This window comes from Halichoerus grypus, chromosome 10 (assembly GCF_964656455.1).
Source record: "Halichoerus grypus chromosome 10, mHalGry1.hap1.1, whole genome shotgun sequence".
NCBI lineage: Eukaryota > Metazoa > Chordata > Mammalia > Carnivora > Phocidae > Halichoerus > Halichoerus grypus.
This window is the reverse complement of record NC_135721.1, coordinates 100967733-100985792: the sequence shown is the minus strand read 5'-3', so window position 1 is coordinate 100985792 and position 18060 is coordinate 100967733. Positions and strand designations below refer to the sequence as shown.

At 46.1% G+C, this 18060-nt stretch overlaps 1 protein-coding gene across 2 annotated transcripts in view; it reads left to right on the top strand.

The window, feature by feature from the left end:
* ISM1 (isthmin 1) overlaps nt 1-18060 on the top strand; it is a 79324-nt gene that overhangs the window by 53842 nt on the left and 7422 nt on the right. For both annotated transcript variants that reach the window (XM_078056929.1, XM_078056930.1), the window contains exons 3-4: nt 7328-7592; nt 15100-15243. In XM_078056929.1, coding sequence (XP_077913055.1) covers nt 7328-7592; nt 15100-15243 — 409 coding nt within the window. The remainder of the gene's footprint in view (nt 1-7327; nt 7593-15099; nt 15244-18060) is intronic.

Here is an 18060-nt window from a genome sequence, read left to right as displayed (position 1 = left end):
CTTGTATTGTTCTAATTGATTAATTGGAAAAACAGGCCTTTTGCTCCACTGTTCTCTCTCCAGGAAGTGGTTACATGGCTCTCTGCTAAAGAACAAAGGATCCATTTGGGGGAGGTGCAGATTGGCAAAAAAAGGTGCAGACATCTCCTTACTGTTACTCGACAGTGCTCCCCATTGGGCCTTTACCTACAGGAAGTGATTTTTTTTTCTTTGTTTATAGATTTTATGGTTTCAGGACCAGACCACCTTCACTCCAAGGGAGCTTAGGCCATGCCCAAAACAATTTTAGGCTTGCTGTGGCTCACATTTCCCCCCACACAGGTGGGAAATGACACTGTGGGGTTTAATGCTGAGGATTGAGCTATTAATGTAGTAGATTTAAGAATTTCTCTTTTTTTAAGATTTATTTATTTATTTGAGAGAGAGAGAGAAAGACACCGAGAGAGCACAAGCAGGGGGAGAGGCAGAGGGAGAGGGAGAAGCAGACTCCCCGCTGAGCAGGGAGCCCCACATGGGGCTTGATCCCAGGACCTGGAGATCATGACCTGAGCCAAAGGCAGATGCTTAACCATCTGAGTCATCCAGGTGCCCCAGATTTAAGAATTTCTTATGTTAAGTTATAAGAAAATGCCTGGATGCTGGGAACTGAAGGTTACAGGGAGAGTGTCCTCTCATTGGAAAGTTACTAAGTACATGGGGCTCTACCTAAGAACCAAATTTGGAGCAGAATTTCTCAGGATCCCCTGTCTCTCTCCTAGATAAATCCGTGAGTCTGGGATTCCCCAGACCTCACTTGGGCCTTTTTAAAACATGAACCTAAATGTCAGAGAAGAACAGTGGTTGAAATCCTTAGGCCCAGGAAACCCAGATTCCTTTTCCAAACAGAAGGACAGGGCAACCGTGAAGTGCTAAGCCCTCTACAGCTCACACGATGGATCAATCTGTGCATGAAGTCAGTAAAGCACCCAGGGTTCCAATTCATTTTAAATCATCCTCATCTATGTTGTTTAGCTGGATGGGAAGTGAAGAATGCTCTGGAACAGTTCCACCTGGCTTCCTGAGGGCGAGGGGCTGTTGGAGTTAGTGGATGTGGAGAGAACTAGAATGAGCCAAAGGGGCAGAAAATGGAGGTGAGTTATGAGAAGGCCACACACGAGAGTCTGGCAAAGGCTCTTGCACTTTTATAAAAGGCAGCTTCCCTCTGCACTGTCACGTAGGACTGCAGAGATGGTACAGGTGGAAATTATTTGCCTTGTCCCCTCTGAGACCCCAAGGCACATGTTTACATAGACTTACAACAGGGGCAAAGTAACAATCAGTGCTTTGTTTTCACTCTATCTTACCATCACCCCAGCACGGGAACAAAAACTCGCCTTCAGGTGCTGCTTCAGAAAGGGAGGCTTTGGAACACAGGGTGGGAAGAGGACAGGGCTGCTCCTGGATGTCCTCATCCCTTTCCTGAGTTGGCCTTTGGACAGCAAAGTTCACCATAGCTCCCAAGATCGTAGGCTTCCCCATAGCTGCAAATATCCAGGTTATGGGCAGAATGGATTCGACATTTAATGGCGCACCAACCCAGATCCTGTTAGAGTGCAAAGCCCATGAAGACTAAAGTACTACCACCTTTCTGTCCACTGCCTAGACAGGCCACTCCACGTCTGCTCTGTACAATCCTCACGGCTGTTAGCCTTCCGCAGGCAAGTGGGGTGAGGGGGAGCAGCCTATGTTTTACTGATCTGATGACCTGTTGGCCCTAAAGAAAAGAAAATTGAGCTGTATTTCTGGCCTTCTCTTTCTGGAAGACCACAAAGGTCACTCAGAAAGATGTTCAAAGAAAGAATGAAGCAGCTGCTCTCCCTGAGAGCCGCAGCCTAGGCCTGTGTGTAAGTGTGTGTGTGAGTGTGCATACACAAGCACACACACTCACACACACACACACACACACAGCGCTGGCTGCTGCAGCCCCATGCACCACTGCACCTGAGTAAACCAGTTCCCTGGTGGTCCTTTAAAAGATGAGGTGCTTTCTAAAAAGGGGGTGATGGGTTCTGTGTTGGCAGCCCTTACCCCTTCCTTACAGCACTGATCTTTTGTTGAAATGCACTGGTTTGACACGGGGCGGTTCAGCCAAGCAGACAGCCCCAGTGATCACCCAGGGCCGTCAAAGCATTTTCTCTCCCTGGGGAGCAGAGTGAAGACAGGTGAAGGGCGCATCAGTGGGTCGGCTTCCGCTGCCAGGGCCCTTGGCCTTGTCTCCCCCCTCCCCTGGCAACCTGCCCCTCGCCCCCACCTAGCTGTCCTTCACTGAAGCCGGGGAGCTGAACAGGAATTTGATACCCTCTCTCTGAACAACCCCCCCATCCCCTCCAGTGTCTGAAAAAGTTTCCCACGCTCTAGGCCTAGGGTCTGCTGTCCCTCCTGCCAAATAACCCATACCTTTCCAAAGTGACATTGCTGAGCCTGCACAAGGGGTCACCTCCCTCCTGGACCTCTTAACTTTGGGGAAGGAAAATCCGTTAAAAAACCCAGATTTTTGGAGCTTTTTTAAACGCCCCTCCCCTCCAAGCCAGGTGGGACTGGCTTAGGGCTGTGGAAGTGAGTGGGAGGCACAAGTTAGAAAGAAATAGCCTCAAACTCCTGAACCCAATCTCCATATTAAATCTGAAACAATAGTAGAAGTTGGATTTTGTTAAAAATAAATAAATCAATCATTCAGGAAAGAAAGGAAATTCTCCCAGGACACGTTAGACTCGAACTTTAGTCTTGTTGGCTGGGTTTTTGGTCTGCAGCTGATGGTCAGATAGCAAAGACAAAAGTCTCTAAAATAAGCTCATTTTTAGGCTTTACAGCATCAATTCATTACCACAGTAGCTACTCACAACCAAGTAGTTCTCTTTTCTGGGTCAAGCCGAGGTGAGTATTCATTTCAACCAATATACTTATTTCTTTTTTTCCCATTGAGGGGGACTTAAAATAGTCATCTACAGGTCTTTTTTCCCCTTGAGAAGACTTATTTACGTGGCCATCGGCCTCTTGAGTGCCACAGATACAATCAGATGGGTTGGCCACAGGCTACAAATGTATGTGCTTCTACTTTTGATTCCCCCCTTCCTTTCTCTCTTTTGGAACGGCAGCTCTGGCCAACCAAGAACCAGGAAATCTCTGTGCCCAAAGCATGGCGCCACATACGTCTGGGGACAATCCTGTATTGTGGAGATTCTCACGGGGGCATATTGTCCAGCACATGAATGACAGAGCCCACTGACCTGCATTTGAGATCAGGTGCCACCACTGTGTCTGCCAGGCTTGGCCACAATGGCTTCCTGCCGGTTACTGGACCTCTCTGTGCCTCATTTTCCTTGTCTATAAAATGGGCATGATAATAGTACCCATGAGTACCTCTGCAGTACAACACTGCACAGAAGCAGGGGTTGTTATGAGGATGAAGTGAGAGCATCCATGTGAAGCACCTTGCAAGAGGGACAGGTATATGATAAGCTTCCCCAAATGAGTGGATGCAGGCTGGTGATGACCATAGATTGAGATGACAGATGAAACGTGTAACATAATTGGGAATCACAAGAGCTAGGGTTGAGACCAGCTCTACACCTTCCTCGCTCTTCACCTCAGGAACGTGAGTTCTCCAAGCCAGTTTCTGTGCCTGAAATTCAAATCTAACTTGTGGAGAACAAGCAGTAATATCTGGGCCAGCACGCTGCAAGTCTGAAAGCATTAACCACCGTTAGCTGAGTTACCATAGTTGTTTTTAGAGCATCAGTGAGTCTGAAAGGAGGGGATGATATATCTCCATAGTCCATTTTGTGTCCTTTCTGCAGCGATTGTCAAGGAAGGAGGAGTGGCATAATCCCGGGCCTTTCACTGGAGATTTGTTTTCTTGTCCCTGGATGCTCTGTGCTCCCGAGGAAATCACTTCACCTTAGGGCTCACGTTCCTGTCTGGGAAATACTGACCCATGCCTACCTACTCACCATAGCTTTCAAGGCTTAGAGGACTGAGCTAAGAGATTGTAGAAGATTCTCCTGAGTTGAGGTCAAGGCTTCTGTATTCTCAGTCATTCATTGAATTACCAGTAGACTTTTGAGACTGAGTGTAAAGTGTTTGTTTCTAATAAATGTCTTAACTGTCAAGAGGAGGAAAGAAGTTCGTAACACTTCATAGGATCTTATCCTCATTTCCCAGTTTGGGACACCAAACTAGCACCTATTTTGGACTCTTTCTCTCTCTCTCTCTCTCTCTCTTTTTTTTTTTTTTTTTGGAGCTGACAAGATCCTGCCAGTTGTTGGACTTGGGTCTTTTGAAAGAGTTCTCTTGCTTGTACTGTCTTGACTCATGGTATGGAAGTCCAGAAGAAATAAATATACTAAGACACCTCAATTATGTGTATTAAGGAAGAGAAAGGATGGTAAGGTCTAGCATCTTTATTGGCTTGGAAATCTGCTGTACTCACTCCCACACCTTCAGCTCATCACATCGATTATTGTTTAAGGCATCTTTATCAACACATTCTTTGATGCTAAAGAACATGTAAACAGAATGAGAGCAACAGGAAATATAAAACTAATCCCCGCCATCCGAGAAGCCACTGATCATGCTCATTAAGTTTCTTTAATTGGATGCCTATAAAATTTCAGGTTCAGGATTAGATTTCTTCTTTTGATATCAGTATGAGATTTCCACATTATTAACTGTAGAGAAGGGTGGATTCTAAGGTTTGTGGGGTTTTTTGTTTTTTGGGGCTTTGTTTTGTTTTGTTTTTAATTCAATTGGGGCAGTGGCCAGAAATTAAAGGGGAAAAAGAAACCTCTAAGCTGTTGAGATTTAGTCATCGATATAGTTTTTGGAGTAAATTTGTATTTTGCTACTTATTGCCTGGCCAGGCAACAAATCTGTTTTGTTTGGATCTGAGCAACTGTTTGGGAAAAAAAATCGTATTGACGGTAATAGCTTAAAACATGAAATTGTTTTTATTCCCGGCTTGGAGAAATTGCAGGGCACGTTTTGCTTAGGCAATCCCTTTGACTCCAGTCTGAATACAAACGGAATACCAAAACTGTTGGGCATGTTCCCCCTTATCTTCTACCCAGAGACTGATTTCATTACCATAATTGCAGGCTTGCCTGGCTCTTGGCAGCTTCTCCGCTCCGAGACCCTTAATAGCCTTACAGACGATTGTTGCGGCTCAGTTGTTCTGCCTGTAGGCAGAGGGGGACGAGACTGCAGAGGAGAAGGGTTATGTCTCCAAAGGCTCAGCATTGCCCCGTCACTGCCCGGCTCGGTTCTGCCCCACCCAGCTTCGCACTCCTGGGACACTTGTCGTTCCAGAGTTGCGTGTGGGTCCCAGTCACTCTCCAGCGACCAGACATTCCAACAAACAGCAGTGATACAAGACATATGATTCCCTTTTTTGAAAGATTTCTAAAAGTTCCATAATTACTTATAAATATGCAAGGGATGCTTACGAGAGTGGAGAATTGTGATTGTGCGGAATAAAGCCAGTGTTACCCATCTAGGCATCCCACACCAGAAAAAAAGATTCCCTTGGCTGGCTGCAGCCGAGGACACTCCGGGACTGACGGCCATACTCTTGACCTTGTATCTGGACCGCACAAGATCACAGCCCCAGCCCGGCATCGGCCTGGCAACTTCCTTGGAAGGTCAAAGCAAGGAGAATTCAAATCTCCCCATGCCTAGCACACAAGGAAGGAGATGTTTGTCTCAGGGATGGGCACACCCTGGTGCAATTTGGCAGAGCATCCCAGCAACTCTATCAGATGTCGGGTTAGGGCAAAACTGGAAACGCATCTGCCCGGTACATCTTGCGCTGATTACTCAAAGCGCATGTTTCTGATTCATTTGCACACAACTCATCCAGGGGGTGTTGCAAGGGCTATGTGATGGCCAAAGGAACCCAGCGAGTCTTTTATTATATTTTTTAAACAAGTTTCTCTACGTTGATTGTCTCTCAGAGCCAAGAAACTGCATTCTTCCAGCCCCGTGACTTTAAAACTAGTCTCTGTAAATTCGAGAGCAAGTTCTAACCTTGGCTTTGGAATTCTCTGTTCTGACCGTGAGGGTCGGTTGAGGAGTGTGCACACAGGGTCAGGATATGGGATGAGTGAAAGTCGCAGCTGTGGATCTTGAGGACCTTGTGCTCACACCTCTACACAAGCTGAGGCAGCCAGCCCTCACCAGCCTCTGTGGCCTTCGTGCCCCTACTTGCAGGGGACGGTACTTCTATGACTTTTTGAAAGGCAGGGTGGCAAAGCTGTTAAGAGCATGGGCTCTGGGGCTCGACTATCCACATCTGCCACTTACCAGCTGTGTGACCCTTAAACAAGTTGTTACCTTCTCTGTGAAAAGCTAACCTGTTGCTGTCTAGCAACCAAAACTTCACAGCTTGAAGCGATGACCATTGGATTGCTCACGGTCCTGTGGGTTAGGAATTTGAACAGGGCTCAGCCAGTAGAGCTTGTCTCTGGTCCACATGGTATTGGCTGTGATAACCCAACTGGGCCGAAGCATCTAAGGTGGCCTCACTCACATGACTGGGGCCCTGGAGTCGGCCACTGGCTGAGGTACCTCAGTTCTCCACCAGGTGGCCTCTCTCTTCACGTGGTCTCTATGTGTAAGGCTTCCTTACCCTAGTGGTAGGAACGTTCCGAGAGAATGAGAATGGAAGCTGCAAAACCTTGTCACAGTGTCACTCCTACCATATTCTACTGAACAAAGTAAGTCACAAGACCAGGCCAGAATGAAAGGGAGAGGAAATCACTTCTTAATGGGAGGTGTAGCACATACCTACAAAGATGGGCTGAATTGCTGGGGCCATCTTTGCAGATAGTCAACCATAGAGGCCAATCAATAGTACCAACCGTATACGGTTGTTATGAGGATTAAATAAATTAATATATGTAGGGCATTTAGAACAGTGCCTGGTACAGACTTAGTGCTCAATAAGTGTTTGGTTTTATTGTAATTACTCTTGTGTTACCTCAGGAACACATATAGTACATGTTTACTCCTTGAATTAAAGACTTCCCCACAATGTAGTTTTCAGTAAATCAGTAACTCCAGTGATGACCTGTATCCTCCCAGCCTGAGGCCCATGTACATCAGTCCTATCTGGTCATGGGCCCATTGGGCCATCTCTGGGTGTTTTCCATCCTGCATCCCCATGTAGTTTCAGCATTCCTCCATGAGGGACGCATCCATCATTTCCCTCTGCTCTCTTAGACTTTCTTCCGAGGGTACCTAATTTGGAGGCTAAAGACTCCTCATTGACTCTGGCCTGTTCTGAATTCTTCAGGTCACCATAGAGGTGGTGGACGGTCCTGACTCTGAAGCAGATAAAGATCAGCATCCAGAGAATAAGCCCAGCTGGTCAGTCCCATCCCCCGACTGGAGGGCCTGGTGGCAGAGGTCCTTGTCCTTGATGAGGGCCAACAGCGGGGACCAAGACTATAAGTACGATGGTACCTCAGATGACAGCAACTTCCTCAACCCCCCCAGGGGGTGGGACCGTCCAGCCCCGGGCCACCGGACTTTTGAAACCAAAGAGCAGCCAGAATATGGTGAGTTTACCACCCAGCGATACAAAATTGGTGGGGAGAATAAATGAGGATGATGAGACCTAATGGACACGGAGCCAAGCAAAACCCAGTTTACAGTATGCGGTTTTGGGTCTTCTATGAGGCATACCTCATAAAGACTTTGTTCCACAGAAGCCCCAAGGAGGCACCAATGGCCACATTTTTCTGAAAAGACTATAATTTTTAAATCATACCAATTATCCTAGGAGAGAATTTGTTTTTTAGTTAGGGATCTTTGAGGTTCCCCCCAAGTTTTGGTTTTATTTCTAACAATGAAGAAGTTGCCAAATTAACTTCCTTGTATATTTTACTGTAAAAATTCAAACTGAAAATCAGCTTAGTCCAAAGAGATGTGTCCAGCTGCTTCCTTGCTTGACATTGGCAGTGGAGCATCCCGTGGGAACCCACAGGAATGCGTGCTTCACAGGTTGTCAAAGGAAGGCTTCCCTACCAATAAATATCAAGATGCCAAGTTGGGACTTCCAGTTCCCCATGTTTTCAGAGTAGGAGAGGGGAGGTAACAAGCACCTTACAAATTCAGTGACTTAAATAATAAAAATCCCTTTTCACTTCAGTTGGGGTGGGAGACAGAGTGGGGGAAACTGGGCTCCACTCTGTCATTCAGGGATCCAGGCTCCTTCCCTCTTAGAGCTCTACCAGCTGCCAGGGCCTGAGTTACGCACTGGATGCTCTGCATTTGGTTAGCAGCCAAGGAGACAGACAGGCAGAGCCTGGAAAAGGCACACGTGCTCTTAACCACCTCAGGCTGGAGATGGTACACATCACATCTGCTCAGACTCTGTTGGCGACACCTGGTCACATGGCCCCATCTAGATGCAAAGAAAGCTGGGAAACACATCCTGGGTGTGCGAGAAGAGAGAGAGACCCGGCAAGGCTTCGTGGGGAATCGGGCAGCCTGCCTTGTGTTATAAGAATATCTGAGGTCATACACATGCCTCCATCATGACGGTGTTCTTGTGGTTCCTAAGCAGCCTTAGGAACAAACATTATATGACGGGAATGACTTGTCTCGCACCATTGTACTCTCACCCTTACCTCCATTTCTCAGTGGAAAGACCAGCTGTCATTTCTGTCGCTAATAACGATACTAAGCAACTTCCAAAACAGGAAGACCTTTTTTTAAGAGCATGCCTTGTGACTGGCACCGTGCTAGGCTCTGGGAATCCAAAAGTTAGAAAGACACAGGCCTTCCATAAAGAGGATCTCACCTGTCTGTGGACAAGGGAGAAAAGTTGAGTGATAGAGGAAAACAGTGCCATGGTAGAGATACCCATCAGATGCTAGGGGAGCAGAAAGAGAACTCCCATACTCCTTCTAGCCAGGAGGCTTGTAAAACCTCCCCTTTCCCAGAAGTCCAGTTTATCTATTTTCCAAGAGAAAGTCACCGACATTTATATAGCACTTCCCATGCACTACTGCCTCTTCATGGCATCTCACATATATTAGCTTATTTAATCAGCTCTCTCAGGCAGGTATCCCATTTTACAGATGGGAAACCTGAAGCCTAGAGAAGTGAAGCAACTTGACCTCAAGGGTCAAGACCTAAGATTCATCTCAGGCAATCTGAGCCCAGAGTTTGTTCTCTTAACCACTTTGTTATTCTGCCTCTCTGGGGAACAAAAAATAACATATCCCTTCGGACAGTAGAGTGGTTTCTAGAAATGCATGCTTAACTTGGGAGACAGAAATGGGAGGGAAAGCAAGAGAAACCCAGAGGATCCCTGGGTGCCAGTCTGACATGTCACAGGTTTCTGGCTTAACCTGTTTGCCTAGCACACAGGGGACATTGTTTTGAAGAATGGAGCTCAGACCCTCCCTATCAGAATCCCCCAGTTGTGTGTTTAAAGTTACCAGTCCTGGCCCCAGCTCCTTCCCTCTATACCAATGGCCTTCAAGGTGTGAACCCCAAATTAACTGCATCAGCATGGCCTGAGGTTGTGACAGGAATGCAAATTTTCAGGCCCGAACCCCAGGCCTATTGAATCAGACACTCTGGGCGGGGTCCCCAAAATCTGTGTTTGAACAAGCCCTCCAGGGGGCTCTGGTGCACTGAGCACCACTATTCCAGAGTGACAGTCCTCAGCCTTGGTTGCTCCTTATACTCACCTGAGCAGTTGTTTAAAGTCCCAATGCCCAGGCTTCTCTTCAGACCAGTTAAATTGGGATCTCTGCGGGTGCAGCCCAAGCGTCAGGTCTTAAGAACTCCACAAGTGACTCCAGCGTGCGGCCTAGAATGTCCAGGACTGAGACCTGGAGTTGGTCTTTCTTTGCTTTTTTGTTCCTTTCTTTTTTGCAACCAGCATCCCCTGGTGATTCTCAGGCTCACTAAACTTTGAAGACCACGACTAGAAACAACTTTTCTATCTAGAGCCCTTACAGAATACACTCTGCTGAATTCATGAACATGAATAGCATCATCCATTTCAATCTTGAGGCTAGACTTTACTTCTACTAGGACAGTTACTGTGGCTGCATCAATTACCTTCACCCCCGCTTTCCAGGCCTGGAATACCTGTGGAGTGTCTTGCATCAGGATCTGACAGCCGCCCTGGGCCATGGAGACACTCCCATCTTTTATGGTTTGGGAGTATCTCTTAGTAACTTCCTCATCTTTGGAGTAGATACCAGGATGGTGTCTACTTTATAAACAAAATCTTGTCCCTTATCATACCCCTAAAGGAATGCTTCTCAGACTTTAACATGAACACAAATAACCTGGGAGTCTTTTCAAATGCAGCTTCTGATGGTAGCTTCTGGCACTGCTGGTCCTCAGACCACACTTTGAGTAGAAAGACTCTGTGTGGTAAACCCTCAGTAGCATGCAAAATGAATGAATGAATGAATTACTGCTTCTCTGATGAGCTCACAAGGAATGTGTGATTTCCAGAATTCTGTGCAGCATCAGATGAGCTGAATGCTCTTTTTTTCAATCAATGAGAAACTATTAAGCAATTTCTAAGTATTTGTCCCTAGGTTGGGTGCTGTGAAGGATGCAGGAAAAGAAGGCCCAGGAAGGTGAGGTTCCTGCAGTGGCAAAGCAGTGCGACCCACCGTACGGAAGTGTAGATGTCCTAAAACTGCCACAGGAACTGGTCTTTGTGGAGGACGTCGATCTCAGATTTTTAAAAGTAGCATCTTTAATAAGAATTAAAATGTTTGTGGCCAAAGAGTGCTTCAAAAAAACCCAGGTGAAAAAAAACATAGAATAGAATAGCATCTTTAGACTACGTTATAAAACACCTAGACCTATTTGGTGGAAGTTAGTTAGACCTAGTTGGTGATTGTGGGAACATGATGTGACCATGAGTTGGCTCCACTCTGGACTGTATTTGAGGTGCTACATTTGAAATGCCTTCTGTAGAGATACTTAAGGTATCGTCAAGGACAAAGAAAGAGTCCAAACAAATATTTTTCTGTCAAATAGTGGTATACCATTCCCAAAATTGTTCTGAATAACCCGCGTAATGAAACCAGATGGGTATTGCTTACAATAACCTGGGTTTGGGACTCCGTTCTTTACAATTCTCTGCCTGGTCATAGGCCTATTTTAATAGAGTTCACAGTGAGTTTTGTCAAGGCTTAAGTGGATGTCTTAAAAAAGAGAGGCCAGTGTGGGCCAGTATAGCTGCAGGGGTACCGGGATATAGAACAGTATACGGCAGGCACAGAGAGACCTCACAACTCATCCCAGCTCTGCCAGGTTTGAGCTGTGTGACATTAGGCAAGACCCTTAACCTCTCTGAGCCTCAGTTTCCTTATCCATAAAAGGTGGATGTTGCCACCTACCCACAGGATTATTATAGGAGTTTAATCAGTATGTTTAGACAGAGAAGCTGGTTAAAGCAGGCCCTCAAAAATTGGTAGCCACTCTCATCTAAGATTTGTGGTGGAGGCTTGCCCGTGACCAAGTCAAGACCCAAATCACTCCAGTTGCCCAGACACTGTCACTGACCCACAGAACTCTAGTGCCCTGAAACTGCTTAATCACTACTTTAAAATTTCAAATGACATGCTTGAAACCCAGCTCTCAGCCCAGTACACTGCAGATTGTTTTCTTCCCTCACTGAACTCTTTGATGTCACAGGGACTGGTTTTTACTGTCATTGTTGTCATCTTAGCAATTACTGCTGTTCACATTCATTTTCTGCTCTGAGCGATGCTCCCTGGCAGGTGAGCAAATGAGAACAGGCTTGTTTTATTAAAGCAGAAAGGAACACTGCCCTCAAAGCCTTCTGTCCTTCGCACACATTAAACAAAGAGAGATTCCCCAAGAGGAGGGTCTTTCCTGGGACATTCATCTTGAGACAGTCTGCTACGGAGCCTTCAGGATGGTGAGCTGACATACACGCTTAGCCCTTCATCACTAGCCTAATAGAAATGATTAGCCACGTGGCGATGGATCTATTCTGTGCCCGACTTTGGGGGACCACGTTTTAAGTTTGGAAAATAAAGGGCTTTGTGAGCATTTAAAATAAAAACATGAAGAAAGCCACTTACTGGGATAATAAACCCTTCATTGTTCCAGAGTCCACTAGCCATCTAGAAAGCATATTTTAGGGAGAATTTTATGGTGTATTTGTAACAGTTAACTTTTGCTGCTTAAGGAACCACCCCCAAAATTTAGTAGCTTCAAAGTACAAACATGTTCTCTCTTAAGAATCTGCAGTTTGCCTGGACTGTTCTTCAGCTCTGGGCTGGCTTGGCTGGGGCTGGATGGTCTAGGATGGCTTCCCTCAGCAGTGGGGCCCCAGCTGGACAGGTGGCTGGCTGGGGTCTCTCTCCAGCTGTCCCTCACCCTCAAGGTGGCCAGCCCAGGCTCTTCACATAGTGTTGGAAGAGTTCTCTACAGCAAGAGGGCAAACCCTAATGCACGAACACTTTTCTTCCAGGCTTTGTTTGCATTATATTTGCTATTTTCCCATTGGCCATAGCAAGTCACATAGCCCAGGCTGGGGTCAGCAGGAGAGGAAAGTAACCAAAGGGTAGATATGGGGAGAGGAATTATGGAAGTCATTTTTCACATAATCTGACACAGTATTAACATGTAGTAATTTAGATCCAAGAAACCAAGACCAGAAATTACCTTGTGCAAAGATTCTGATATAAGCCTCATGGCAGGTTTAATGCTTAAATCTCAAAGTTCAAGGATATTTCCCAAAATTATCTCTCCATATTACCGCAACAGGAAGGAAAGGTTGCAAGAGATTTCTAGAAGGCTGCAGCCCCATTGCTTCTGCTGAGCCAAGCAGGAACACCACTTGGCATCATTGGTTACGTACCCACCATGTAGGTGACAGGAACTCTACCTATGTGATTTAATAAACTTTTTCTAACTGGCCCACCACCCCCTTGATGAGTCTAATGACAGTACAATCTTTATTTGTGATTTTTTGTTGTTGTTGTTCCCTTCAACAAAGCTGGTCTTGGTGGTACGTGTAGGATGTGGTTGAGTGTGTTCATGTGTGCCTATTACCCACTGCACCTGAATGCTCCCCCTGATGAGAGTGTGATGTCATGATGGTTCCAGGCATATCTCTGATGTTCTTGGGGACATTACCAAGAGATACCAGACCCCAGAGGTCTTGGAGGAAGCAGCAGCTGCCCCTACCAAGGTGGTTTCTCCCTCCGGAAGCAGCTTGCCTCCCCAATTCTATGTGTTGATGCCTAGTAAGAGATGGGAGAGATGAAGAGGCTCACACCGGGGAAACAGGCCCAACTCCTTCACATGAGACAGTAGTTTCAAACATCTGGCTTGGCTGTGTTGCTGGAAAACCATTTCTTTAGAAGAAGATCAAAATACAAAAAGATTCCTTTTGGGGAGAGAGGAGAAGTGGATGGGGGCCCTGGGGCAGACAAGGTGTGGGCAAACTCTCTGCTCTGGGTTAGGGATGAGGACACAACCTTGTGTCATGAACAACCCCCCACCCCCAACTCCATTTAATGGGCTGAGGAGACTCAGCGGCCCTGTGTTTGCCTGAGGAGTGTTCAGAGTGAGCACCATGTAAACAACAGCCTGGGAGTCTGGCAAAGAGCCCACACTGCAGGTAGAAACATGTGTGGACTACATTCTTGCCAGGCCTACATAATAATGATCACCACGACCTATTAGGAACCGAAAGGACCCCTTCCCAGCAAAGCACATGCCTATAGCGCCAAGCTTGGCACTGGCAGAGGCCCCAAGGCTGTAGGAAGATCTGGATGAACCAGGAGAAATTATTACAGAGGAGAGATGCTGCAGAGGGAGTCATGCTGTGGAGATCAAGGGCTCGGCACTAGGACCCCAACTTTCCTTTCTGTTACCCTTATGACCTTGGGTAAGTCCCCCCACAATCACTCTAGGACTTAGTTTCTTTACTTTTAAAAGGAGAAACTTATTCTTGATAATATACCGACCTTCCTCACACCCCTCACACGCCCACGCCCCCCTAGTTTGGTCTACTTCTTTTTTCCATACCTTTTCTTGGCTTCTAATATACTGTGTAACTTACTCATTTTGTGTTGATTAATTATTGCCTGACTCTTACTACGGAAATACTAGTTCCACCAGGACAAAAATCTTTGACAGTTTTATTTAATGGTATTTCCCATATACCTAGAATTATGCCTGGCATACAAAGGGGCTCAATAAATATTCATTGGGTAGATATTAAGTGATGACCTCGAAGCATCATTTCTAGCTTTACCATGATGTAGCGGTTATCTACTGCTGTATAACAAACCATCCCAAAACTCGGTGGCTTAAAACAACACAGTTTATTATCTCTCATGATTCCGTGGCTCAGGAGTTCAGGCAGGGCCCCACGAGGCAGTTGCCATGCTCGCCATGGCATGCTCTATTCAGCTGTCCACTGGGAGGGGCTAGAAGGTTCAACAAGGCTTCACTCACCTGTGTAGTATCTTAAGGCCCCTCATGTGCCTCCTCTCTTCCATGTGGTGGCCCATGATTCACAGGTTTAGCCTCAGCTTCTTTCAGAATGACTGGATTGCCCAGAGCAAAAGTCAGAAGCTGCCAGGCTCCTAGGGTGGAAGTCAGCTCAGATTTTAGGGAAGGGGAAATAAACTCTCTCTCTCTCACTTGTTCACTCTCGCTCTTGCTCTCTCGATGAATGTATGTATGGGGAGGGAAGGAAGTGATGGTGGTCATCTTTGGAAACTACCTACCATAGTATTGCATGATCCCATACTCTACAAATGCATGCATTCTCATGAAGGTCTTACTGGGCACCTCCTAGGGGTCAGGCCCTGGCCACGTGCTGACCACCACAGTGCTCAAAACCTCAGAGTCCCTGCTCTCATGAAGCTAATCCCTAAAATGAACTCTGGAGCCACAAGCCTTTTGACTCCAGCTGGCATCTGGTCCCCTCTAACGGTGAGACGATGGGAGAAGACAGCTGGCAGGCTACTTGACAAGGGGGCTTTGGGGACTCTTCAGGCGAGGCTGGTGACCGTATCCCTGGCTCCCTTCCAGATTCCACAGATGGTGAGGGCGACTGGAGTCTCTGGTCTGTCTGCAGTGTCACCTGTGGGAACGGCAACCAGAAACGCACCAGGTCTTGTGGCTACGCATGTACTGCAACAGAATCTAGGACGTGTGACCGTCCAAACTGCCCAGGTGGGTTTATGCAGGGGAGTGGCTTCAAGTTCAAGGGGAAATTTTTTATTTATATTTAGACCTTTGAGAAAATGACTTTTTAAAGGACAACCATTTCCCTAATAAGAATTCTGACCAGACTGAAACAAGATATGAGTAATGAGCTGAATGGATGAAAACATGGGTTTTCTGAGTCTTATGCACAATTGCAAAGGCCATGACGTAGAAGACAATGCCACAGCATACTTGTTTAATTTAAAGGAGGGACTCTGGTTAAGTTGGGCCTTTGATGTGGGATTTGTTGTGCCTTGAAGAGACACATGCAGAGAGACATTCATGGTCTGATAAGGAAGCCAGGATGAGAGACTTCACAGACGCGTACAGGAAAACCATGCTGGTAGCCCTGTCGGTGAGGTGGGAGAGTTGCTAAAGGCTCCGTGGGAGGAAACTGAGGAAACTTGGCAGTTAATTATTACTTTTTTTTAAAGATTTATTTATTTACTTGAGAGAGAGAGAGAAAGTAAATGGGGGGAGGGGCAGAGGGAGACACAGAATCCTGAAGCAGACTCCCTGCTGGACTCAATCCTAGAACCCTGAGACCCTGACCTAAGCTGAAATCAAGAGTCAACCACTCGGGGCGCCTGGGTGGCTCAGATGGTTAAGCGTCTGCCTTCGGCTCGGGTCATGATCCCAGGGTCCTGGGATCGAGCCCCACATGGAGCCTCACATCGGGCTCCTGACTCAGCGGGGAGTCTGCTTCTTCCTCTCCCTCTGCCTCTCCCACTGCTCATGCTCTCTCTCTCTCTGTATCTCTGTGTCTCAAATGAATAAATAAAATCTTAAAAAAAAAAAAAGAGTCAACCGCTTAACGGACTGAGCCACCCAGGCACCCCCAGTTAATTATTACTTTAAACTGCATTGCCTACTCTGGGCAAATGCATTAAAATCCAGAGATTCAAAAGCAAAAATAAATAAATAAATAAATATAAAAAAAAATAAACTGTATTGTCAGTGTTTTAAAAACTAAACTAATTGTAAACTTGGTGAGAGGCCATATTGGGGGTAAAAAAATAATTGTGTTTGTCTGTAACAGTTGGGTATCAAAGTGTGGCCTGTTTTTATACAGCATACACATTTTTAAAGGGTCAAGAAGAAGGAAAAGGAAGAGGAAAAGAAAGAAGAGGAGGAAAAGGAGGAGGGGAAAGGAGGGAAGAAATATGCAACCAAGACCACATGTGACTCACAAAGCCTAAAATATTTACTCTCTGACCCTTTACAAAACAATTTACCAACTCCTGGTCTGTAGTTTTGCATTTTACATGTGTTCCCATTGCCAGGTAGAATACCAGCTTAAAATAAGATCTCGGGTTCTTCCAAAAAACGGCACATTCTGAGTGCCTTCATCTGAAAGATATTTCAGAGAAAGTTTGATCCCCACACGCCCAAACTTCCTTTTTCTTTTTTTTTTAAATTTAAATTCAATAAGCCAACATATAGTACATTATTAGTTTCTGATGTAGTGTTCAATGATTCATCAGTTGCATATCACACCCAGTGCTCATCACATCACGTGCCCTCCTTAATGCCCATCACCCAGTTACCCCAACCCCCCACCCACCTCCCCTCCAGCAGCCCTCAGTTTGTTTCCTAGAGTTAAGAGTCTCTCATGGTTTGTCTCCCTCTCTGATTTCTTCCCATTCAGTTATCCCTCCCTTCCCCTGTGGTCCTCCGTGCTATTCCTTATATTACACATATGAGTGAAACCATATGATAATTGTCTTTCTCTGATTGACTTATTTCACTTAACATAATACCCTCCAGTTCCATACACATCGGTGTAAATGGTAGGTATTCATCCTTTCTGATGGCTGAATAATATTACATTGTATATATGAACCACATCTTCTTTATCCATTCATCTGTTGAAGGACATCTCGGCTCCTTCCACAGTTTGGCCATTATGGACATTGCTGCTATGAACATTGGGGTTCATGTGCCCCTTCTTTTCACTACATCTGTATCTTTGGGGTAAATACCCAGTAGTGCAATTGCTGGGTCGTAGGGTAGCTCTATTTTCAACTTTTTGAGGAACCTCCATACTGTTTTCCAGAGTGGCTGTACCAGCTTTCATTCACACCAACAGTGTAAGAGGGTTTGCCTTTCTCTACATCCTCGCCAACATTTGTTGTTCCTATCTTATTAATTTTAGCCATTCTAACTGGTATCTCATTGTGGTTTGATTTGTATTTCCCTGATACCAAGTGATATGGAGCATTTTTTCATGTGTCTGTTGGCCATTTGTATGTCTTCTTTGGAGAAATGTCTATTCATGTCTTCCACCCATTTCTTGACTGGATTATTTGTTTTTTGGGTGTGAGGTTGATACAGACTTCCTTTTTCTTTTCTTTCTTTCTTTATTTTTTTTTGGGGGGGAGAGAGAGTGCAAGTGAGTGGAGGGGCAGAGGGAGAGGGAGAGAATCTCAAGCCAGCTCCACACTCAATGCAGAGCCTGATGCAAGGCTCAATCTCACAACCCTCAGATCACGACCTGAGCCAAAATCAGGAGTCCGGCGCATAACCGACTGAGCCACCCAGGCGCCCCCAGACTTCCTCTTTCTATTCCTAGAACTCAGTTGTCAGACCATAAGGCTGAGATTTGAAACAAAAAAGAAGTGGAAGTGGGCACCTGGGTGGCTCAGTCGGTTGAGTAACTGCCTTCGGCTCAGGTCATGATCCTGGAGTCCCAGGATTGAGCCCCACGTCGGGCTCCCTGCTCAGTGGGGAATCTGCTTCTCCCTCTGACCCTCCTCCTCTCGTGCTCTCTCTCTCTCTCAAATA